Below are 22,791 nucleotides of genomic sequence, written 5' to 3'. Positions count from 1 at the left end.
GTTAGAGCGCCGTGCTGATAATACCAAGGTAGTGGGTTCGATCCCCACAGGGGCCACTGTGAGCTGCGCCCTCCTTAAAAATAATAATAAAATTTAAAAAATAAGATTTGAGTCATAAAAAAATGCAGTACTTTAAAATTTACCTTAAGGGGGACGGGGGGCTCTAGAAGACGGTAAACAGGGTCTAATATGTGGTGATGGGAAGAGAACTGACTCTGGGTGGTGAACACACAATGTGATATATAAATAATGTACTACAGAATTGTACACCTGAAATCTATGTAACTTTACTAACATTGTCACCCCAATAAACTTAAAAAAAATAAAAAATAAAATAAATTTACCATTGTAATAACTCAGGGATATTAGGGGCATTCACACTGTTGTGCCACCATCCCCACCATCCATGTCCAGGACTTTTTCATCATCCCAAACTGAACTCCATACCTAGTGAACAATAACTCCGGTTCCCAGCCCCTGGGGCCCATCATTTTCTGTTTCTGAATTTAACTCCTCAAAGGACCTCATATAAGCAGAATCATACAGGATTTGTCCTTCTGTGTCTGGCTTATTTGACTGAACACGATGTCCAAGTTTCATCCATGTTGTAGCAAGTGTCAGAATTTCATTCCTTTTTAAGGCTGAATAACATTCCTGTGATTGGGTTTTTAAAAGATACTTCTGAGTAGCTGAGAAAATATGCTATCGATGTCAGCAGAAAATAATTTTTTGTATGAAAATGCAATTTAGATTTCTACCGGGGGTGCCAAAAAAAGTAGATACATTTTAAGAGATGTTATTTATGTACTACTTTTCGAAGTTGAATTGAATTACCGTAGTAATGTGTAGTATGACGTTCGCTCAAAAGATGGCATTCAAAGGAATGCTAGCATCACCATGCGACAAGCAGGACAGTCAAAGAAAATGGCAGAACGGTTGTGGTTCGAGGAGCGCAAGACCATGAAGACGTGAGGTGCGGTTGAGTTCCCCCCTTGATGAGAATTTGCCAGAACAATGGATAGGACAAAAAAGTGCGGTTGAGTTTCCCCATGTTCTCCTGACTTAACACCCCTTAGCTCCTGCCTGTGGGGGACTTTGAAGGATGTGGTGTACCGTAGAAAACCCACTACACTGGCGGTACGCCGGGGAGAAATTGAAGCGGCACGCACAATGATACGAGTGGACACTTTGGGACACTTTGGTCAACGTTGCTCAAGCAGCAGTTCACCATAATCAGAAGTGTCTGGACGCTGATGGGAACCACTTTGAGCACCTCTTGTCATTGCAGAAGTCAAACGTGACTTGTATTCATCTTTTATTATCGGTATATATTGAGTATTACAATTTTAATAGTTTTTTTTTCTTTCTTAAAATGTGTATACACTTTTTTGGCACCCTCTGTATATGGTTTTGTTATCCCAGAGGCATGTGTTTATTAGTTTCATTTGACGTTTGATAATTCATATTGGAAGGGACAATTAAACTGGAGACACTTTTATTTTATTAATTTATGTACAATACACATAATCATTGTCACCTGAAAAGAAAAAAAAGATTCTTCTGGCAACTATTAGGAAACAATGGGGGGAAGGCGGGAGCTGGGGAGGTGGAGGAAAGAAGGTGCACACGATGTAATTTGGGGCAGAACAGGCAGAACTGGATGTGTTCATCATTTACAGAGCACCTACTCTGTGGGGTGAATAAGCACAGGTGGGGAAGAGTCGGACAGACCAGGTTTGAGGTCCTAGGCTTTGGCTCTCACCAGCTGTGTGGCGTTGGGCAAAACAGCCTCCTTTTACCCCCTTGTGAGATGCAGACAAACATTGAAGAAAGCAGCAGGTGGGGAAGCCTACTGCTGGAGCACCGGCCCAGAGTGACTGCCCATGAAGTAGGGTCATTGGAGCTGGCGTCGGGTCTCTGCAGAGCCTGAGAGCATGTTGGGCCTGGCAGCGGAAGGACGCACTTTCAGAACTCTGGCTTCTGGCAGGGGCTGGGCGTGAAGCAGCAGCAGCTGCGATCAGCCTCCAGAACCCCGATCCGCCAGACCTCTGAAAAGGCGGGTTTCGTGGCGCGAACCTGGGTCTCCCCCGTCGAGTGGGCTGGCCACCACAGACCGAGGCGGGCTAACAGGAGGGGGCGGGCAGCTGAACAGGCTGCGGGGCAGATGGGGTTGGCGTCCGCGTCTCCAGGGTGCAGGCCAGCAGAGGGCAGGCGGAGTCGGGAGAGACCCTGAGGCCTTGGCCCGCTGACCCCAGGCGGGAGCAACGGGCGCTTTCTGACGGGGCGGGGACCGGAGGGGGTGGCGACCGAGTCCCAGCCCGCCCGGAAACGCGCCAGCGGGAACCCAGGCGCGCAGCGCGCACGGACCCGGCACCTGGGACCGCGCCGGCTGGAGCGCAGGTACGCTCCGTCCGCGGGGGCCGTGGGGACGGCGAGGTGGGGGGGACGGCGCGCTCTCGTGGTCGGGCCGGCCCCCAGGCCGCGGGAGCCCCGGATGCGCTGTGCAGCGCCCTCCCCTGCCAACCGAGGTATGAACTGGAAGCAGCGGGAGAGCCCTCCTCCAGGGGTCTGGAAGCGGGGTCCAATCCGTAGGACCCGGAAGCCGCCCGGTGACTCAGACCTCAGGTCCCCTCCCTCACATTCACTTCTTTGACATAACTGGTCACAATCACCCATTGCCTGGGCCACCTCCCCCTTGTGGTAGATGAGAGTCCGGACCTCCTATCAAAGCTGCTGAGTGTGAAGGTTGGAGGTGGGGCTGCACTCAGGACTCTTATCCCGGGAGTGGGGGCTGAGAGGGAGAGAACGGCAGGATGACCCGACAGCTCTATGGGACCTTTGTCCAAATTTCCAGAATTAGTGAAATTTGAAGCCTCCCTGTCCCCAGCAGATCCCCCAGGCTCCCCTGCACACAGGGCTCGCCCTGCCTGCTGCCCTCCCAGCCCTGGGGTCCCATCCTCCAGCCCCATTTCAGCAGTGATCCAATGGTCTGTCCAGCCTCGGCTCTGAGATCTGTGGACCAGCTAGCGGGGCCCAGAGATCTCCCCCTAACCAGAGTCCCTTCCTGGGAGGAGGGTCCAGCCTCACTCCTGCCCACTCCTCACCCTGACTGCAGCCTCCCTGGGCCCTGCCTGAGCAGGCCTGCCTGGCAAGCTGGGACATGTCTGGCCCCCGAGGACGGCTGGGGGGCGATGGCTGCAGTGGAGGAGGGGCTGGAACCCCAGTTGGCTGCTGCAGAAGATGCTGCAAAAGATGCTGCAGACACTGTGGATGCGTGGCCCGCGGCACCTCCTCTCCTGGCTGGGAACCGGCTGAGCCTGGACCTGTACCCTGGGGGCTGCCAGCGGCTGCTGCACCTGTGTGCCCAGCAGACCCCTCAGTTGCTGGAGGTGGAGTTCCTGCAGCTGAGTGGCCACGAGGACCCTCAGCTGCTGGAAGCCACCCTGGCCCGGGTGCCGTGGAGCCTGCCACACCTCCGCTCCCTGGTCCTCAAAGGTGAGCCCCTTGTGGTCCTAGCCCTGTCCCAGCCCTATTTCTAGCTCCTGCTTCTGCCTCTCGGTCCTCAAAGGCAAATCCCGGTTCCAGCCCGACCACTGTTTCCCACACAGCACTGCCCAGCCCTCCTCCCCCAATGTGATGCTCCCCCAATGTGTTGTTATCCAGCCCTCCTCCCCCAATGTGCAGCTGCCCAGTGCGTTCTCCCAGCAGACCCAGTGTGCATGTTTTTCCTGGGGGTCCTGGGTGATGGCTGTAGCTGGGATGAGCCTGCGGTCTCAGATGCCACCTTGATCCATCCCCTGCAGCTATGTGTCTCTGTCTGGGTGGGGTGGGACTGCGGGTTTGTACCTCCCTCCGCAGCTCTTTCTCTGGGGACAGGGCCAAGCTAGGAACTGGGACTGGGCCACATCTGCCTCCCCTTCCCAGGTGGGCAACGCCGGGATGCTTTGGGTGCCTGCCTCCGGGGCTCCCTGACCACACTGCCCGCCATACTGAGTGGCCTAGCACGCTTGGCCCACCTGGATCTGAGCTTCAACAGCCTAGAGACACTGCCGGCCTGCGTCCCGCGGATGCGTGGCCTGGGTGCCCTGCTACTCTCTCACAACCACCTCTCAGAGCTGCCTGAGGCCCTGGGGGCCCTTCCCACCCTCACCTTCCTTGCCGTGACCCACAACCGCCTGCAAGCGCTGCCCACAGCACTGGGGGCCCTGTCCACCCTGCAGCGCCTCGATCTCTCGGAGAACCTCCTGGACAGTGTGCCCCCCGAGATCGGAGGCCTGAGCAGCCTCGCTGAGCTCAGTCTGGCCTCCAACCGGCTGCAGAGCCTCCCGGATTCCCTTGGTGAGTACCAGTATCTCCCTCCTTGGCGCACAGGGCCTGCTGGGGAGTCCCTCAGCCAGTGTCCAGCCTCTGCTCTCATGTGGGCCCTCGTCCTCCACGGGGCCCACCTTTGAGCCTTTGCTCCTCCCAGTGGTCTTGTTTGCCCCCCACCCCCACTGCCCTGGCCTCGGAGGCTCCCTGTGCAGGCTAGCCGAACTCTGTGTCTGGCCATGGGGCAACAACCACAAGGGCTTCCAGGGAGGCCCTAGCACCCTGGCGCTCTGGGCCTGGGTGGCACTGACTGGCCCTCCGCTTGCCCTAAGCCAGCGCCGGCCCACAGCGGGGCTGCGCTCCTTGCGCCTCCTTGTTCTGCATAGCAACCTTCTGGCCTCTGTGCCCGCCGGCCTGGCCCGCCTCCCACTGCTCACCCGGCTGGACCTGAGGGACAACCAGCTTCGGGACGTGCCCCCAGAGCTGCTGGACGCCCCCTTTGTGCGCCTGCAGGGGAACCCTCTGGGCAAGGCCCTGCCAGACTCCCACAGTCCCCCAGGTAGGCTTGTCGCTGGGGAGGGCAGATCACCAACAGGACACAGGTACCGTCACTATCCTAACAATCTCTCTGTCCTTCCACAGGGACACCCATGGTCCCAGAAATGCCCAGACTGTTCCTGACCTCAGATTTGGACAGGTATGGGGTGGGGGAGGGGTGGGGCTGGAGGAACAGCTAGCCACCCTGTCCACGTGCTCGGGGGTCTTCTCCTTGAGTCCCCAGGGGTGCCAGGCTCAGACATACATGCCCCTGTGTGTCTGACCTGATGCCCATCCTGTCCTCACTCAGCTTCCCCGTGACCCCCCAAGGCTGCTCTGTGACCCTGGCCTGCGGTGTCCGCCTGCAGTTTCCTGCTGGTGCCACTACTACCTCTGTCACCATCCGCTATCGACAGTGGCAGCCGGAGCCGCGCCTCGTCCCCCTGGGTCCCCATGACTCCTTGCTCAGTGGTGTCTTGGAACTGCAGCCCCATGGGGTGGCCTTCCAGCAGGCACGGCCAGGGCAGGTTGGGGGCAGGTGAGGAGGGCCAGGCATGGCCCTGGCACTCACAGCACCCTTGTGTGGCAGGAGGTAGGCCTGTGGCTGCTCTTCGTGCCCCCACGGTCCCGGCGTTGCCGTGAGGTGGTGGTGAGGACTCTGAGTGACGACAGCTGGAGTGACCTGGAGACCCACCTGGAGGAAGAGGCGCCGAAGGTGAGGGAGGTGCAGGGTGGCCTAGGAAGGAGCCCTGGGCAGGAGCTGTGTCCGGACCCTCTGACCCTGTTCCCTCTGACCCTTCCGCCGTGCCCAGCGGCTCTGGGCTCACTGCCAGGTACCCCACTTCTCATGGTTCCTTGTGGTTTCACGCCCTGTGTCCAACGCTTGCCTGGTGCCACCAGAGGGGACATTGCTGTTCTCCTCGGGGCATCCTGGGGTCAAGGTCACATTTCCCCCTGGAGCCACAGAGGAGCCTCGTCACGTCCGCATGCAAGTAAGGGCAGGGCAGCTGCCAAGGGTGGCGAGTGGTTCTCCGGCACAAAAGCATGAGTTCAGGCGGCCTGTCTGCCCAGGTGGTGCGCATGGCGGCCAGGGAGCTGCAGGCCCTGTTGCAGGAGCCGGAGGCAGCTGTGAGCCCCCTGCTGTGCCTCTCCCAGAGTGGCCCTTCCAGCTTCCTCCAGCCAATCACCGTGCAGCTGCCTCTGCCCCCTGGCATCACAGGTAAGAGGTGGCCATGTGGCATAGGACACTCGTGGCCATGGGGTGGGGGCAGTGCTCGGAAGGGGAGCCCCTGCTCTGGAGGCCTCAGCCATCCCCTCCATCCCTAGGCCTGAGCCTGGACCGCTCCCGCCTGCACCTGCTGTACCGTGCCCCTCCTGCAGCCACCTGGGATGACATCACGGCTCAGGTGGCACTCGAGCTCACCCACCTGTATGCTCGCTTCCAGGTCACACACTTCTCCTGGTCAGTGTCCCCTCCAGCCTCCTCAGCCCCTCCCCGCCCAGCCCCGCGTGTTCAGCCCCCCCCTCATCCCCAGCCCCCAGGTACTGGCTGTGGTACACCACCAAGGCCTGTGTGGGGCACCTGGCGGGCAAGGCCTGGCGGCGGCTGCGTCTCCACCATGTCAACCTCATCGCACTGCAGAGACGCCGGGATCCCGAGCAGATCCTACTGCAGTGCCTGCCGCGCAGCAAGGTGGGACCGGGCCGTGGGCTGGGGGGTGGGCTGGGGGTGCCCAGTGTCGGCTCTTAGCCCGAGGGTGCCCCCAGGTGGATGCCACATTGCGACGCCTGCTGGAACGGTACCGCGGCCCCGAGCCCTCCGACACGGTGGAGATGTTTGAGGGCGAGAGATTCTTTGCTGCCTTCGAGAGGGGCATCGACGTGGATGCCGGTAGGCCCCCACCCCTGGAGGGGGGACCCGGTCTGCGCCAGGCCCCCTGCTGAGCCCCCCTCCCGCCCCCAGACCGCCCCGACTGCGTGGAGGGCAGAGTGTGCTTCGTGTTCTACTCACACCTGAAGAACGTGAAGGAGGTGTATGTGACCACCACCCTAGACCGGCAGGCCCAGGCCGTGCGGGGCCAGGTGGGCACACGGGGTCGGGGCCCCGGGCTGCTTGGGCAGAGGCTGAAGCCCTGAACCTTGTCTCATCTTGTCCCAGGTGTCCTTTTATCGGGGAGCAGTGCCTGGCGAGGTGCCTGAGGAGGTGCCAGCCGCCCGGCACAGGAAGGGTGTGGATGCCCTGTGGATGGCCACTCTGCCCATCAAGTTGCCGGTGGGCCCGGGGACGGGGAGCAGGGTGTGTGTGTGTGTGTGTGTGTGTGTGTGTGTGTGTGTGTGAGGGGGGTCAGCACTCATTGCAGCCATCCTTCCCACAGAAACTGCCCCGCTCTGAGGGGCTGGGCCACAGGGCTAACCTCTCCCTGGCACCTCTGAACCTGGGTGATGCTGACACCGGCTTCCTGACCCAGAGCAACCTGCTGAGTGTGGCCGGGCGCCTGGGCCCAGACTGGCCGACGGTGGCCCTGCACCTGGGCGTGTCCTACCAGGAGCTGCAGCGCATCCGGCATGAGTTCCGGTGGGTTCCTTAGAGCCTCCCGCTGCCAGCCCAGCTGCTGGGGTGCCCTACCTGAGGCTGGCTGAAGTTCCGTCCAGGGCAGGTGGGCGAGCAGGACCCTGGGTGTGGTGGCCCTGGGCTGGGCCCCTCAGTCACCGTGCCCCTCTCTCCCCAGGGATGACCTGGATGGGCAGATCCGACATATGCTCTTCTCTTGGGCTGAACGCCAGGCTGGGCAGCCAGGGGCTGTGGGGCTCCTCATGCAGGCCCTGGAGCAGAGCGACCGGCGTGACGTGGCCGAAGAGGTGCGGGCTGTCTTGGAGCTCGGCCGCCATAAGTACCAGGATGGCATCCGGCGCACAAGCCTGGCCCCTGGGGGCCTTGCCCCGACTGGCCCTTCAGCATCAAAGTCCCCAGAGCCTGTCCAGGCCTAGACCCTGCCAACCTTGGGCTGGCCCCTGGTGTGCCCTGGCTGGGGCACAGAGGCCCCCATTTTCAAGCCTTCCCTGTGTGTAACAAACATGCAGTGTGCTGGTTGCTGTCTCAGAGCTCAGTTTGGTTTGTTTTTTGGGTGGAGACCAGAGGCCTGTCCTTGCCCCTGGCCCTCCCATGTGTCCTGACCTTCCCTGGGAGGGAGGGGAGCCGTGCCACAAAGTAAAGGATGCATCTGCCCTGTTGGCTGTTACAGCCTAGTTCCCTCGGAGCTCTACTGTGTGGCGCACGCTTCTCCCGTAGGACACTATTGTCCCAGCGCTCCTCGCCACCCTCTGGCCCTATGGGACTATCCCTGGGTCCCCGCCATGCAGGCTCTTGGGGACCCGCGGCTTGGCCACGGTGCGCGCTGGCACCGGGCTGCGGCCCGGCGCTGCGGCCCGGCCCGGAGTAGTGGCCGCGGTGGCCAGGAGGGGGAGCCGCAGCGCGCGTGCTGCCGAGGGCCGGGGGCGGAGCGCGCGCGGCGCCGGGCCGACGCGCCTATGCAGCGGGGTGCGCGGCGCGGCGCGGCGGGGAGGCGAGCGCGGCGGCGGTGGCAGAGCGCGGTGAGTGCCCGCTGGCCGCTCCCTTCCACTGCGCCCACCCGAGTGCGGTCCGGCTGCGGGGTAGAGGGGCGCGGAGGCGGCCCGGGGAGGTGACAACTGCCTGGACGAGGCGGCTCCGGTGGGGCCCCGGTCGGCGGATGCGCGGATCCGCTGCCACCCGGGTGTGGGAGGCCGTGCTCGGCCCCGGGCGGTGACGGACGCGTTCCCTGCGCACGTGTCCCCGCGAGGTAGGAGCCTGAGGTCGAAGCCCAGAGAGCAGATGCCAGGCCGTGTGTGTGTGTGTGTGTGTGTGTGTGTGTGTGTGTATGTGTCGGAGGGGGGCACACGTGGGACCCCGCCGGACGTGTGTGGACACGTGCGTGGCTTGAGTCGCCATCGCCTGGCGGAGGACAGCGTGGCCCTCTGGGACCACGTCTGGACCTCATCCAACGGGACAGGGCTGAGCCCGCCTCCGAGGGGAGCTCGGGGGGGCCCCCACCCGTCCTGCCTCTTTTGTCTACCGAGTTGGGGCCCCTCTAAGCCGGCAGGACAGAAAGCACCTCCCCAGGGGAAAGGGACTGGGGGGAGGTGGAATGGGGAGCCAGTGGCCGGTCCCAGACTCTGAGCCTCACCCTCATCGCGTTTCTTGGGGGTGGATGAGCAAAGCGGCTTCATTTGTGGGAGATTTTACCTGAGGGTCTGGAAGCAGAAGCATCGTCCAGTAGGTGCTCTCTGTCCACAGCCTGAATGGCCCAAGGGTTGGTTACCTAACTATGGAAGCAGAGGGTGGACAGTGAAGGTTGCCAACCCTGGGCTTCGGTCCTGGCTGGGGCTGCCCGGTTTCTATGGCAACATGGGGTGCAAGGGAGGGCCCTCTACAGCTGTCTCATAAGCAAGGGGTGGAAACCACGGAGTGAGGACAGAAAAGGGGGTACTCAGGGTCCAGAGGACATCTCTCCCGTCCTCCCCAGGCAGACCCCCTCACTCTCACTGTTCCTGGTGGGGCCTTCCCCCTCCAGCCTGCAGTTTGTGACACCAGCCCCAGGGCTGACTCTTTTCTCAGGCCTGCCTCTCTTCCTGGGACAACTGTTCCCTTTCCTATCTTAGGTGGTCTGACTTCCGGGACCCCTGTCATCTACGTGTCCCTAACCCCAGACAGGAGGTGGGGTCTGGTGACGCTAGGGGAGTCAGTGTTTGTTCAGTCCCCAGAGGGCAGGGCAAGACCCAGGAGACCAGAGTCGGGATGTAGCCTCTGCCCCTAAGGGTCTTGGGCAGCAGAGAGCGCTGACGGTGGCCAGTCTATACCAGGAGGGTGGGGTGGTAGAGGTGGGGAGGGAGGTCAGGTTGAAGCTCAGAGGTCAGACTACTGTGCAGGCTGCTGCACAGAGAAGCAGGTCCCTGACACAGGGTGTGTGTGGGGGGGAGGGGGCTTGGCAGGGCAGAGGGCTCAGGGAGTGCCGGTTCATGTGATCTGTGGACCTGCCAGGTGAGCAGGCCTGCGGGTGGCAGCCAGTGGCCCCTGACAGCCAGCCACCCCTTCCTTGTCCTTTCCAGTGGACAGGAGTGTCTTCCTCTGAAACCCATCACCAGGTTTCCCTGAAATGTACCTTCCCCCAAAGGACACTCGAGTCCCACAGACACGTGTGAGCCCTAACCCATCTCCACCCCATGGCTCCCATTCCCCAGCAGAGCCCATGGGGGCTTGAGCACAGAAAGGCCCGTCCTCAGGGGTCCAGTGCCCTATAAAGGTAGCCTGCAAGCTGCAGAACCCGTGGGGCAGCCGGGGCAGGTGGCCTGGCTTGGCTGGATCACTGTGAGTTGGACTCGCTGCCCTGGGGGCTGTGGGGGCTCTGAGGCTGAGCCGTGCCTCCCAGAAGCTGTCACACCCCTTCTCATCCCTTCTCCCACAGCTGAAGGGAACCTAAAGTGAAAGAGAAAGTCGTCCCCTCCCAGGCCCGCCCCGCCCCGCCCGGAGGCCAATCCCCGCGGCCAATCCCCGTGGCCGCACCTCCCTCAGCGCTAGGTCTCTGTGAGCTTAGCCGGCAGGCTGTGGTCTCAGAGGAGCGAGCTCTGTGCACCTCGGGTGAGCGGACCAGAGGCAGCAGGGATGGTGGGGTCTAGTGGGGGTGGGCAGGCGTGGGGAGGGCGTGAGGCCTGGCCTGGGAAAGTGGAGGTGAAGGTCATCAGTCCTCAGAGGGACCGCATTTGTGAGCCAGCTGGGTGACCCTGCATGGCGGTGCTGCTGGCTAACCGGTGACAGCTGGCCTCTGCGGGGGCCAGGCGGCGGGAGGCCCCCACAGCTCAGTTTTGATGGCTGTGCCTCCCATGGGAGGCCCCCAGGGCTGGCTCTGGCTCCCTAGCCCTGCTCCTAGTGAGAGGGACTCTTCCCAGGGCCCTAGAGTAGATGAGAGGACCAACTACAGGGAGCCTCAGAAGGTCAGCTGACCCGCCCCTGTGCCCCCACACACCCCTGAGGCTTCCAGAGGTCCTGGTCACAGGTCCTTGTGTGTGTGTCTGTCTGGGAATGAAATTCCTGGGAGGGGTGGAGAGGGCGGTGGAGGCAGGGCAGGGCTGAGTGTGGGTGAGAATGGTGCCTGTCGGAGGGAAGGGGATGTCCGGGGTTCCAGCGTGGAGTTGCTAAGGGAGTTGGGGCTGCACCTGAGGTGGCAGCGTCTCCCTGGGCAGCTGTGAGCTGAGCCCAGGTAGGGGTTCCTGGGGCGCCAGGAAGGAGCCCGTGAAGAGACTCCAACCGCTTCCTGAAGAGGCCCTCCCAGCTGCCTCTGCCCAAGGTGGGGGCGGAGCTGCAGCCCAGTCCAGGGTCCAGGAGCCCCAGCTGGCAAATTGGCCCCTTCCTGCCAACCCCTGCCCCTGCCGCTGCCTCCTCTCCAGGTGCCTGGCCCTTTAAAGGCTGTGCTCCCTGTGCACGTGAGTGTGAGCGTGAGCAGGTGCTGTGAAGACGCCGCCAGCGCCACCGGTGGGGGTGGGGGACCTTGAGAGGAAACCCCGTGGCACCTCCCCCCTGGCCGCACCCCCAGGTCGCATTGGTGTCTGGCCGGTGGTGGGGGCGGGGCCTGTTCCCTGCTGTGCCTCTGAGTGGTCCATCCCACCCCCACTGATTCCAGTCCCCTCTTTCCAGGACTGAAAGGGTGGTTTTAAAATTCCCCAGCAAGTGGAGGACCATCCCTCCTCACTCCATCCCACCCACCCACCTGCTGCTTCTGCCGAAACCTCCCCGCTCCTATCTGAGTGACTCACTTAAATGGCCGATAAGCAGATCAGGTCAGAATGCAGCCCTGCCTTGGGGGGTGGCCCCACCTTCCCTAGCCCCCTGCCCTATGGCCCAGGAGCCCAATAGGTCCTGACACTCCCTCTGTCCACAGTCTGCCAGCCAAACTCATCAATGGCGGCATCGCCGGGCTGATTGGGGTCACCTGCGTGTTCCCTGTCGACCTGGCCAAGACAAGGCTGCAGAACCAGCAGAATGGTCAGCGCTTGTACACCAGCATGTGAGTGTCTGCTGGGCCGTGGGCATGGGGGCAGGCTGAGGCTCTGACTCCTGGGTTCCCCCATCCTGTTTAACAAAGGGGGAAACTGAGGGCAGGGCAGGCCTGGGGGAACACCTCCCTGGGGCAGGGCTCACCCCATCCCTTGGCTGCAGGTCTGACTGCCTCATCAAGACCATCCGCTCAGAGGGCTACTTCGGCATGTACCGCGGTGAGACTCGGGACAGGGGCAGGCCTGGGGAGCACACTCCCGCAGCCTCAGGGGGCCGCCCTAGTGGCTGGGGGCAGGTGGGAAGGCAGGGGGCAGCAGGCCTGAGCTTGGGGTGTAAGGGTGGACATGTCCCGTGGGGACTGGTTGAACCTGCGTTGGGGCCATCAGCCCGGCCCTGAGTGCTGGGGTGGGATCTCTGGGGAGTGGCCGTTCTCAGCACCCCAGTCTTCCCAGATAGCCCCCCATGCCTGACTTACTGCCAGCTCCCAGCATGGCAGGACACTGTGTCATTTACGGTGCTCACAGCCCCCGGCCCTGACTTCTGGGACAGGCAGGACCCTGTCTGCTGGGAGACCGGGATGGAGGGCGGGAGGGGAGCATTACTGCAAAGCAGCTTAAACAGTCCCCGAGCCTGGATCTGCCCAGATGCTGTGCAGCCCTGAGCCCTTCCTGCCGAGAGGGATTTGCCATTGCCTCACCAGCCCCCACCCACCAGGCTAGACACAGCAATGTACACCTGTCCTCTACCCAGTGCCCTGGTACTGCGAGCTCCTTCTGTCCTCCAGGGGAGGTGTTGCCCAGGGAGGCCCACCTGCCTGCAGTGGGAGGACCATGGGGGAGGGTGAGCAGAATGCTGGAGAAGGAGGCACTGCCCTATCCCGCCTGGTTCCCGCCCCCGCCTGGCACAAATGTGGGTGAGAGGGCAGGAGGAGGCAGCCAAGGAGTGACGGGTAGAACTCTGCCAGCTGGGAAGCCAGTGTGCTGGCTTGGAGCCTCCCGCCTGGACCACTGATCTGCCTGTGCCCCCCCACCACGTGCTCCACAGGAGCTGCAGTGAACCTGACCCTCGTCACTCCTGAGAAGGCCATCAAGCTGGCAGCTAACGACTTCTTCCGATATCAGCTCTCCAAGGACGGGTGAGGGGCTTGGCCCTGCCAGGAGGGCTGCCTCCCAGGAGCCAAGGTCATGAGGGGGAGGGGTCTGTGCCTCCCAACCAACCGAGGAAGAGGACTCTAGCCTGCCATCCCTCACCTTGACCTTGCAGGGCCTCCCTCTGCTGCTGCTCCTCTGTCCTCCCTGCCCCCTGCTTTGGGAGGAGTGAGGCAGATGGTGAGTCAGTGCTGCTCAGGCCCCAGTGGTCCTTGGCCCCAAGTCACGGCCTGCCTCCCCTGCAGGCTGGAATTGGGGGGCACTGACCAGCTTTCCTGGGTCACCAGAGGGTGGGGCTGAAAGTATAGCCCTTAGGGCTCTGGAGATCCCCAGCTTCTCCATTTCTCTCTGCTTGAGAATGGTCCCGCCAACCTTCCCAGGTCCTGCCGTGGGGCCATCTGTCTGTTGGGCTTGGTGCCCGTAGCTGGAGGGCCTAGAGGGTGTGTGAGGTGGGGGTACTGTGCCCACAGAGCTGCATCTGCCTCCACTGCCGCTGGTGGGCGCAGCGGGCTGCTCTGGGTGGCAGGGCTGCGGCTTTTCACCGTGACCCGCATCCACTCCGCTACAGGCAGAAGCTGACCCTATACAGGGAGATGCTGGCAGGCTGCGGGGCTGGTACTTGCCAGGTCATCGTGACCACCCCCATGGAGATGCTGAAGATCCAGCTGCAGGACGCAGGACGCATTGGTGAGGCTGTGGGCAGTAGCGGGCACGCTGTCCCCTGCCCCCATTTCGCACTCGGAGGGAGACCAGCAGGCCTGTCCCCTTTCTCCCCAGCCGCCCAGAAAAAGATACTGGCTGCCCAGGCCCAGCTCTCAACCCAGGGGGGTGCCCAGCCCTCGGCAGAGGCTCCGAGCATCACTCGGCCCACAGCTACCCAGCTGACCCGGGACCTGCTCCGCAGCCGCGGCATTGCTGGCCTTTACAAGGGACTGGGGGCCACACTGCTCAGGTGGGAGGGCCAGGGAGGCCTGGAGGAGGGAGGCGGGAGGAGGGAGGCCCGCCCCACCCCTCCTGGTCACCACCACCTCCCCCTACAGGGACGTCCCCTTCTCCATCGTCTACTTCCCCCTCTTTGCCAACCTGAACCAGCTGGGCCAGCCCGCATCTGGGGAGAAGTCTCCCTTCTACGTGTCCTTCCTGGCCGGCTGTGTGGCCGGAAGTACGGCTGCTGTGGCTGTCAACCCCTGTGATGGTCAGTGCCTGGGCTTGGGTCCCAGGCTGGGGGTGGGGTGCTGAGGGGGTGGGGTTGGAGGTGAGTGAACCCCCATGCTGGCTGACGCACACGCCCCCCTGCAGTGGTGAAGACAAGGCTGCAGTCGCTCCAGCGTGGGGTCAACGAGGACACCTACTCGGGGTTCCTGGACTGTGCCAGGTGGGTGAGGCCCGCGGGGGCGGGTGTGGGCCATGGGACCCAGCACATCTCTAATCCCCTTTCCCCACAGGAAGATTCTGCAGCACGAGGGCCCCTCAGCCTTCCTGAAGGGCGCTTACTGCCGTGCTCTGGTCATCGCCCCCCTGTTTGGCATCGCCCAGGTGGTCTACTTCCTGGGCATCGCAGAGACCCTGCTGGGGCTGCAGCACCCCCATCCCTGAGCCCAGGCTGCCCCACGCCCACACCAAGCGGGACCAGAGTGGGGCTGGGGCCAGGTGGCCTGCCCAGGACTGAGCAAGGGAAGTCTCTCCCACCCCTCCCCACGTGGAAGGGGTGCAGGGTCCACACACAAACCCCGAGGGGTCCTGCTTGCACAACCAGTGGGATCAACGTCTTATTTATGTAGAAACCGCAGAAATCTTTACATTCCTGGAGCCAGCCCTGCCCCAGCTCCCACCCGGCCTGAACACCCCCGGATCAGAGCTGGTCTCTGGGCTGGAGGCCTCCAGGCGTGGGCTGGGCAAGCTGGACCCTACCCTCCAGGCTACCAGCCTGTCCCCGAGGCATGGCCCCTCATCCACAAAGGGGACCCTGCACAAACCTATTTATTAACTTGCTGAGCACAAGTGGCTCTGCCCAGCCCTCCATCCGTCCGTCCAGACCTCCTCTGCTGCTGTTCTCACCTCGGCCAGCCTTGCAGGAGGATTGGGGTCTCCTGCCCCCTATATTGAGCCAGGAATCCCAAGCTGGGGGCTCACACTGAGTTCTGACTCCCAGGGAACCCCCTTCCCAATGTGGGACCCAGCACCGGTCCTGTTGGGCCCCTGTGCCCCACCCCAGGCTGGAGGCCCAGAGTACATGAGGTCTGTGTGTGCGTGTGAATACTGTAAGGAGCGGGCTCCCGACTGCGGCTGTGGGGGCCGCTGCCCTTCCCACATGGTCAGCGCTGTGTGTGTGCTGTGTGTGCTCTCGGCTCCCCGCTGACCTCGTCCAGGAATTTAGTGCTCCAGCCTAGCCCCTCTTGCTGCACCTTCAGTTGACCCCTCTCTGAGACCCGCACCCCAGGTACGGGATTGGCCAGGGGGAAGGGCATACACGGAGACCAGTATGGGGGCACCCACTCTGCTTTGTGGGGGTGGCGGGGCCAGGAGCTGTGCCTTCAGGGCCCACTCCGCTCTCTGAGCCTCTACATAAGGCCCTTGACCACGTCGCACCCCTCTGTGCTCCTGGCTCCCAGACTCATCCAAGTTGTGAATCGAGGCAGGCACTCCCCCACGTGATCATGTTGGTGATTGGTCCTTAAGTGCTGGTGCTGTGTCCCCCACCCAGGCCCTCTGGAGGAGGCCCCTTCCCAGTGACACTACCTGGGGCTCAGTCCTGGCCCCCAGTTCACCGTTGCTCCCATCACATCTGTACCTTGGAAGCTGAGGCTGCTGCTTACAGATTTATATTTTTTTTCTTTTGAGGAGTTTTAAGAAGTGACTTTTTGTGTCTTGTCATGTAAGAAGATAAATAAATATTCTAAGTAGACGCATCCTCTCTCAGATTCTGTTAGGGGCTGGGGAGAAGGCAGCCCTCTTTGTAACTGGCTCCCCTCCTGCAGGCCTGGGTCCGGCCGAGGGGCACATTGGCCTGGCGGGGGTCCTGGGAGGGACCGCCTCCTGATTCCCGCGCAGTCTGCCTGCGTTGGGGTTGCAGGAAGGAAAGAACTGAGTTCCTCACCTCCTTGACCCTAAACCATCCTTGCGATTAAAAAGCGGAGCTGGGTTTGCGGGCCCCAGAGTTCCCAGCCATTCCCGGGCGCTGCGGCGCCAGAGGGAGAGGGAGGGCGAGGGCGGAGCCAGCGCTGGTGCGGCCCGCCCCCAACTTACTGCGCCGGGGCACGGCATTGTGGGAAACTCCCAGTCCTCGCATCCGCAGCCGCCGCCCGCCGCCTGCCGTGGCCCCAAGGAGAGCGCGCAGCACGGAGGTGGGAGAGCCGGGAGCATCAGCGTAAGGCGGCAGGGGGCTCCGCGGCCTGGGGCCAGGGCGGGATGGGGGCGCAGGGGCTCGCGGGGCGAAGCGGCCGTTCCCAGTCTTAAAGGTCATCGCTCTCCCGGGCACAGCAGCCCAGGGAGGGGGAGGGGGCAGCCGGGTAACATCAGTGTGAGCTAAAAACACCCGAGGGTAGGTCGGGGGAGGCAGACCACCTGCCCCTTGTAAACTTGACTCTCAGCAGCTGGATGCCCCTCCAGAACGGCAGGGGGGTGAGGGGCTGCTGAGGCTCCCTGGGACACCCCCATTATGCTGTGACCTTCAGGTAACCTTCGGTGTGGTTAGTGTGCCTGGCCAGGGTGAGCAACCGGGGCTGTCATGGCCTCCGCTCCCTGGAGGTAGGGGTGGGGGTTTCTCACCCTCTCAAGCGAGAGGCAGACAGGTGGTGTCTAGGTCTGCGGGGAGGGATGGCCCAGTCCACACACCCCGCCGGCCTGGACATTGAGGATCCGAGCCAGGCCTTCCCTACAGCCCAGACCCCCTCCTCTGCCGGGCCCGCCCACATGCTGAGGCTGATTGACAGGGCACACGCCCACCGCAGGCTAATGCCAGGGAGCCCCTCTGCCCCCTGAGGCAGGTGCAGCCTCCAGCTCAGGAAGGACGCCCTGCCCTTGAGCTGGAGTAGGTGAGGCCGGTGCTGGGAGTGGGCGCCAGGAGCTGGGCAGGGCAGATGGCCTGCCGGGAAGCACAGGCCTGTGGCTGCTGTCCTGGCTTCTCCAGCCTCCTGGGAGATGCCTCAGGTTTGTGGAAGCCGGGTCGTGGTGGCCTTGGGCCCACTCCTCACCTGCCGGCACCAGAGAGCCCAGCCCAGGTTCCCACCCACCCTGCCCTGACCCCCCTCCACTTGGACCCAGTCCCCCTCCTGAGAAGAATACACGGTTGGCCCTGCCCAGGCCCACCCTGGCCACTGTCCCTCTCCCCCCGCATACCTTCCTCAGGGCTGGGTAGGCTCTCACTCCCCTGTCCGGGACCCCTGCCTGGGCCAGTGTGATGGACATAGCACATGTGTGGGCAAGACCTTCTACAGACGAGGAAACCGTGGCCTCTAGCTAGTCTCACCCCCCGCCCCCGCCCCGTATCCCCAGCCCGTGTGGGCCCCACCTATGTGGTTGGAGAGGCTTCTCAGGGAGTGGTTGGGGACGGGTGGAGGCCAGGCCCTGAAAGAGGAGATTCTGAACCTGGGCTCCTGGTGGGGGGGTGGGTTGTCCAGAGAACTGGGCAGTGTCTCTACAGGGACAAGGTGGTGGGGGCTGGACAGAAGGGCCACACTGTATCTCCCTCCAGGCCCATGTAATGCCCAGCGGTGAACTGTCCTGAGCAGCTGTAGTCCAGCCACTCGCCTGTGCACACAAGCCCCACACGGCACCGCAGCCATGGAGTCCAGAGGGAAGGCGGCCAGCAGCCCCAAGCCTGACACCAAGGTGCCCCAGGCCGGTGCTGAGGTCAGAGGCCCCCCAGCTGCAGATGGGAAAGCCCCCTCGGCCAAGCCTGGGAAGAAGGAGGCCCAAGTGGAGAAGCAGGAGCCCCCTGCGGCCCCCACCCCACCACCTGCCAAGAAGACTCCGGCCAAGGCAGACCCTGCTCTTCTCAACAACCATAGCAACCTGAAGCCGGCCCCCACGGCCCCCGCAGCCCCCAGCAACCCCAACGCATCCCCGGAGCCCAAGGGCCCTGGAGATGGGGCTGAGGAGGACGAGGCCCCCAATGGGGCGCCAGGGGGCCGAGGTCCCTGCCCCTTCGAGAACTTGACGCCCCTGCTGGTGGCTGGGGGGGTGGCTATGGCAGCTGCGGCCCTGATTCTCGGTGTGATCTTCCTGGCCCGGAAAAAATGATGGCTGGTACCCAGCTGGGGGCCCAGCCAGTCCCTGTACAGACTAGGGAGTCTAGTGCATGCCGAATTCACACACAGCTATCTACCCACACATACACGAGTAACATATATATAGACATGCCCCCATGTCCACACAGACGGAGAGATGGGCAGGCCCCTCCCAGCCTCCTGGGCAGACGGGGCAGAGGGCTCAGGGCCAAGGCATCTGAGGGCAGCGGAAGGGGTGGGCCCTGAATGTGGCCACCTGCCCGTGGGCACGCTCACTGTGCCAGCCTGTCCCAAGGGGCCCCCGTGGTCCTGAGGACTTCCTAGCAGCAGCTTCCTAAGGAGCCCCCAGGGCAGGAGGGAGCCCCCAAGGCTGGCGGGGTCCGGGATGGGCTCTGACCTGGCCCAGCCCTGTGTGGGCCATTAAAGGCTGTGGCTCTCTCACTCCCCTCTTCTGCTCTTTGCTTGCAGCTGGGGGGAGGGGGCGGTGTCTGTCTGCGTAAGCCCCGGCAGTGGGGCTGCCAGGAGGCAGGTGGTCCCATTGGCAGAGCTTCCACAACACCTCTGCCTGTCGCCTGCACCCTAGTGGGGTAGGCAGAGAACCCAAAGAGCAGTCTCTGGAGAGGCTCCCACTGTTCACCTTTTAGCTTGTGGCCGAGGGGAGCGCCTGAGACTGGGGCCACCGCACCTCCTGCCCTGAGCCCCCTCCCCATCCTGTGGCAATTGTCCTGGGAGCAGCTGAGAGCCTGGCAGGGAGGGGGTGGGGTAGCGTCTGCCTAGGCCCCACACAGGCCCCTCCTGCCTCACCCAGCGTCTTTTGAGTCTAACAAGCGTATAAATGCAATAACACAGGTAGAGTAGAAGCGCTTGGTGGGTGACCGGCGCCCACGCCCACTCCTCATTGTGCCTGCAGGGAGACAGTGCTGTGCGGCTCCTCCTCAGCGCGTCTGGTCTCAGCTCGGCCCAGGCTCTGGAGGGCGGCGGTGGGCACTGTGGGAACCCGATGTGCCCTTGTCTGGCCAGCCGGCCACTGGAACCCTGGGCCAGAGTGGAGGCTAAGGCTACAATAAACTACTGTCTAAAGGCTGGGCTGGCGTCCTCACCTGCATGTGGCCGGGAGAGGCAGGGGCCCCCCTGGCGGGGTGTGGGGGTCACATTTCCAGAGAAAGGTGCTTCTCCCTGGCCCTCCCAGCCACCTCCTTGGGCCTGGTGGGCTCTGTCCACAGCCCTTCCTGGGCCCTGCTGTCCCAGACAGGCACAGCCAGGCCTCCCTTGCCACCGTGACCCTAGATGGGCACCCAGGGGCTGCAGGGTACCCCCAGGCCCAGGCTGCTAGCCCCAGTGCACGATGCAGAGCAAGGGTGTGGGGTGGGGAAGGAGGACCTCACTCCTCGGACTTGTTCTCTGGCCAGGGGCAGAGGGACCCTTTCTCCACCTCTCTTTACAGGGAGCCCCCATCCTTGGAAGGAGGCTTAGAGGAGATCGTGGGGGTGGGGGATTTTCTCCTCTCATCACCTCCCACCTACAGCTTCCTGAGTTCACTCTGGCCTGGTGTCCACCTGGCCAGGTCTGCCTGTGACTCCCGCTATGGGTGGGGCTGTCAGGGCATGGGCTGGGGAGTAAGACCCAGCTGGGCCCAGAAGCACTCCTGGGGGCTTTGTCACCCTGGTCCCCTGCCCCCCCCCCCCCCGCCCCCAGCCTTTGAGCCGGTCCTTCCTGCACCACCCTCCTAGAGCAGTACACCCTGCAGTGCACCCACATGTCGGGCCCAGGTAAGTCCCAAGAGCTTCCGAAACAGGCCTGACACCCCACGTGGGCCCACCGCTCCTGCTGCCCCAAGCCACTGGGCCTGAGGCTGACCACCCGGGAGGGGCACACAGTGCCCACCCCTCCAGTTTGCAGCCCACCCACCCCGCGCACAGGTGCCAGGAGACAGTCACTTGCCACACTCCTGCAGTCGGGTCCCCTCTCCCACACTCTTCATTCTGTGGCGTATGCCTTAGAAACAAACCAACAAAAACCCCCTTCTGACACTTTAGGGGATTTGGGGAGGGAGCAAAGGTCTGTGAGGCTGGGCTCTGTCGTTGTCCTTAGGAAGTCCGGTCAGGCTTTTGGACTCGGTGCTGTTACACCCACAAGGCCACCTCCTTTCATTTATTCATTCCCCACTGAGGGGTGTGGAGGTTGTTTCCAACTGTTTGCAACTTTAGACCAAGTGGTAATGCAAGTCTTGTAACACGTTTTGTGCCCTGGGTCTCAGGTGTGTGTGCACAGCTTTCTTTTTATTGTGGTAAAGTATACAGAACATGGAATGTACCATTTTATTTTAAACTTTTAAGTGCCCAACTCAGTGGCATTAAGTACATTCACGCTGTTGTACGACCATCACCTCCATCCATCTTCATTTTACAAAACGGAAACTGCCCCCAGCTCCCGGTGCCCCTGCCCCAGCCCCTGGCACCTGCCCTCCTACTTCCTGTCTAGGAATCTGCTCTGGGGGCTTCATGTAAGGGGGTTCACCCAGGATCTGTGCTTCTGTGACTGGCTCATTTCACTCAGCACAATGTCCTTTGGGTCCGTCTACGTTGTAGTGGGTGTCACAGGTCCCTCCTTTTTAAGGCTGAGTGACATTCCACTGCGTGGAGGGACCATGTTTTGTGCACCTGTTGCTCCAGCAATGGACCCTTGGCTGCTTCCACCTTTTCAACGCTGTGACTGCTGCTGCTGTGGCCGTAGGGGGCATGTGTGTGTTCACGACCTGCTTTAGCCCTCTCAGATACACACAAGGATGCAGAAGGTGTTGTGTGTGGTCCCCTTTCTGTTTTCCTCTCTAGTACCCTTCCTTCCCCAGAGTGTGTAACTCTTCTTGGAGACCCCCACCGTGAATGCATCATGGTATGTCTTGGGGGGGAGGGCTGGCCATTGCCTCGGGAGCCCACCCTCCCCCAGATATGGGCACGGGACTGCGGGGAAGGGGGGCCCTCCAGAATCTCTCTTCTTCCATTTGGGCAGAGGTGGCGGGTCACTCACTGCTTGGGACCCTCACCTCACCCAGCGGCGGGGGCCGGGACTCTCTGACTCCTGGTGCTTCAGCTGCCCTCAGCTCCAGCTCCCCAACCTCATACCTGGTCCCAGGGCTGGGCAGGCAGAGGTGCCTGGACATCTCTGTCTGGTGTCTTTGACCCAGGTGGAGCCGGTACTGGCTGTCACACAGTTGCTGGGCGGAGGGCTCATGCTGCCTGCCACCCGCCGGCCCCAGCGACAGAACTTGTCCTGGCAAGAGGGAAGCTTATGTCTTGTGGCATTGCAGAGAGCACTGAAATGACATCCCTGGGACCTACCCCTGGCACCCACCCATGGCACATCGAAACAAAGGCTGGGGGTAGGTTGGCAGTCGGCCCCCAGCACCTCCCAGCACGCAGGTGTGTTTGAGACGAGCCTCATTTAGCCCTCCTCTGGACCCCCCAGGCTCCTACTGCTCCTTGTCTTGATGTCCTGGACATTGGGATGGCCCAGCCTTCCTGTCACATCACCCCACCCCAGGCCACAAATGCTACTGTCTGCCCACCCGCTGACATCTTCCAGCCAGGCCCTGCAAGCCGTGGAGGCGGGGGGGAAGACAGTGTAACCAGCTGCTCCTGTTCACTCAACAGTCCTGCCAATGCCCGACTAGGGGGAAGGGACCCTGTGCTCCTGGCCCGCTGCCTTGGCCTCAGCACTCCTGTGCTTTAGGGGCTGCCACTTGCCCCCCAGCTCCCCAGTTCAGGTAGGCATCATTCACAGGGGTTTGGATCTAAGAGGTCAGACAATTAAGTTTGCGAACCCATCCTAGAAAAAGTGCTCCATACCTCATTGCTGAATATCCCTATGGTCACCTTCGAAGGACTCCCCTTGGGAAGCTCTGCACTGATGCCAGCGCCTAGTCCACGCTTCAAAGCAATCTTGGAACTTTTTCTGGAATGGCCATCAGAGCTGTCGTCATGTTACCTTTGATGTCCTGAATGTCATCCAAATGTCTTCCTTTCAATATTTCCTTTCTCTTCGGGTAAAGAAAGAAGTCATTGGGGGCCAGATCAGGTGAGTAGGGAGGGTGTTCCAATACAGTGATTTGTTTACTGGCTAAAAACTCCCTCACAGACAGAGCCATGTGAGCTGGTACATTGCATTGTCGTGATGCAAGAGCCATGAATTGTTGGCGAAAAGGTCAGGTCGTTTCATCTAACTTTTTCATGCAGCCTTTTCAGCACTTCCAAATAGTAATCTTGGTTAACTGTTTGTCCAGTTGGTACAAATTCATAATGAAGAATCCCTCTGATACGATGAAAAGATTAGCAATATCGGTGCAACAAGTTCGCAAACTTAATTGTCAGACGTCGTAAGTTGAAACCTTACCCTGTTCAGCCTCAGCCAAAGGAGAGCCTGGCACCCCGTAGGCTGCCCACACCTTACACAAGAGAGAACCCCAACCCCCAACCTCCATATCAGAGGTCCACCCAGTGGTCAGGAG

The 22,791-nt window shown here is 61.9% G+C and overlaps 3 protein-coding genes across 9 annotated transcripts; all 3 read left to right on the top strand.

Annotated features, from left to right (window-relative positions):
* Positions 1 to 1,606: 1,606 nt before the first annotated feature.
* Positions 1,607 to 7,964, top strand: PIDD1 (p53-induced death domain protein 1). 3 transcript variants are annotated; one of them, XM_033121902.1, is made up of 16 exons: positions 1,677 to 2,400; positions 3,116 to 3,495; positions 3,925 to 4,338; positions 4,658 to 4,867; positions 4,951 to 5,005; positions 5,156 to 5,357; positions 5,435 to 5,560; positions 5,658 to 5,837; positions 5,917 to 6,064; positions 6,172 to 6,307; positions 6,388 to 6,538; positions 6,613 to 6,736; positions 6,809 to 6,927; positions 7,004 to 7,117; positions 7,221 to 7,420; positions 7,575 to 7,964. In XM_033121902.1, exons 2-16 carry the CDS (start codon positions 3,192 to 3,194, stop codon positions 7,831 to 7,833), a joined length of 2,742 nt encoding a protein of 913 aa, XP_032977793.1. In that variant the 5' UTR covers positions 1,677 to 2,400; positions 3,116 to 3,191; the 3' UTR covers positions 7,834 to 7,964. The 3 variants fall into 3 exon arrangements, with proteins under 3 accessions (XP_032977795.1, XP_032977793.1, XP_032977794.1); XM_033121903.1 differs by having other exon boundaries at positions 1,677 to 2,528; XM_033121904.1 differs by lacking the exon at positions 7,575 to 7,964 and having other exon boundaries at positions 1,607 to 2,400; positions 6,809 to 6,878; positions 7,221 to 7,284.
* A 394-nt stretch (positions 7,965 to 8,358) lies between these two features.
* Positions 8,359 to 15,964, top strand: SLC25A22 (solute carrier family 25 member 22). 4 transcript variants are annotated; one of them, XM_033120481.1, is made up of 10 exons: positions 8,359 to 8,436; positions 11,552 to 11,694; positions 11,796 to 11,921; positions 12,074 to 12,129; positions 12,956 to 13,046; positions 13,628 to 13,746; positions 13,837 to 14,011; positions 14,100 to 14,254; positions 14,359 to 14,434; positions 14,505 to 15,964. In XM_033120481.1, the coding sequence occupies exons 2-10, from the start codon at positions 11,675 to 11,677 to the stop codon at positions 14,653 to 14,655; spliced, it is 969 nt and encodes a 322-aa protein (XP_032976372.1). In that variant the 5' UTR covers positions 8,359 to 8,436; positions 11,552 to 11,674; the 3' UTR covers positions 14,656 to 15,964. The 4 variants fall into 4 exon arrangements, with proteins under 4 accessions (XP_032976372.1, XP_032976370.1, XP_032976371.1 ...); XM_033120479.1 differs by having other exon boundaries at positions 8,383 to 8,663; XM_033120480.1 differs by lacking the exon at positions 8,359 to 8,436 and adding an exon at positions 10,346 to 10,498.
* A 306-nt stretch (positions 15,965 to 16,270) lies between these two features.
* Positions 16,271 to 19,370, top strand: CEND1 (cell cycle exit and neuronal differentiation 1). 2 transcript variants are annotated; one of them, XM_033120477.1, is made up of 2 exons: positions 16,271 to 16,426; positions 17,753 to 19,370. In XM_033120477.1, exon 2 carries the CDS (start codon positions 17,842 to 17,844, stop codon positions 18,298 to 18,300), a length of 459 nt encoding a protein of 152 aa, XP_032976368.1. In that variant the 5' UTR covers positions 16,271 to 16,426; positions 17,753 to 17,841; the 3' UTR covers positions 18,301 to 19,370. The 2 variants fall into 2 exon arrangements, with proteins under 2 accessions (XP_032976368.1, XP_032976369.1); XM_033120478.1 differs by having other exon boundaries at positions 16,282 to 16,403.
* The last annotated feature ends 3,421 nt before the right edge of the window (positions 19,371 to 22,791 follow it).

Source organism: Rhinolophus ferrumequinum, chromosome 11 (assembly GCF_004115265.2).
Source record: "Rhinolophus ferrumequinum isolate MPI-CBG mRhiFer1 chromosome 11, mRhiFer1_v1.p, whole genome shotgun sequence".
Classification (NCBI taxonomy): Eukaryota; Metazoa; Chordata; class Mammalia; order Chiroptera; family Rhinolophidae; genus Rhinolophus; species Rhinolophus ferrumequinum.
Note: the sequence above shows the minus strand (reverse complement) of the source record. Positions and strands in the feature narration are given on the sequence as shown.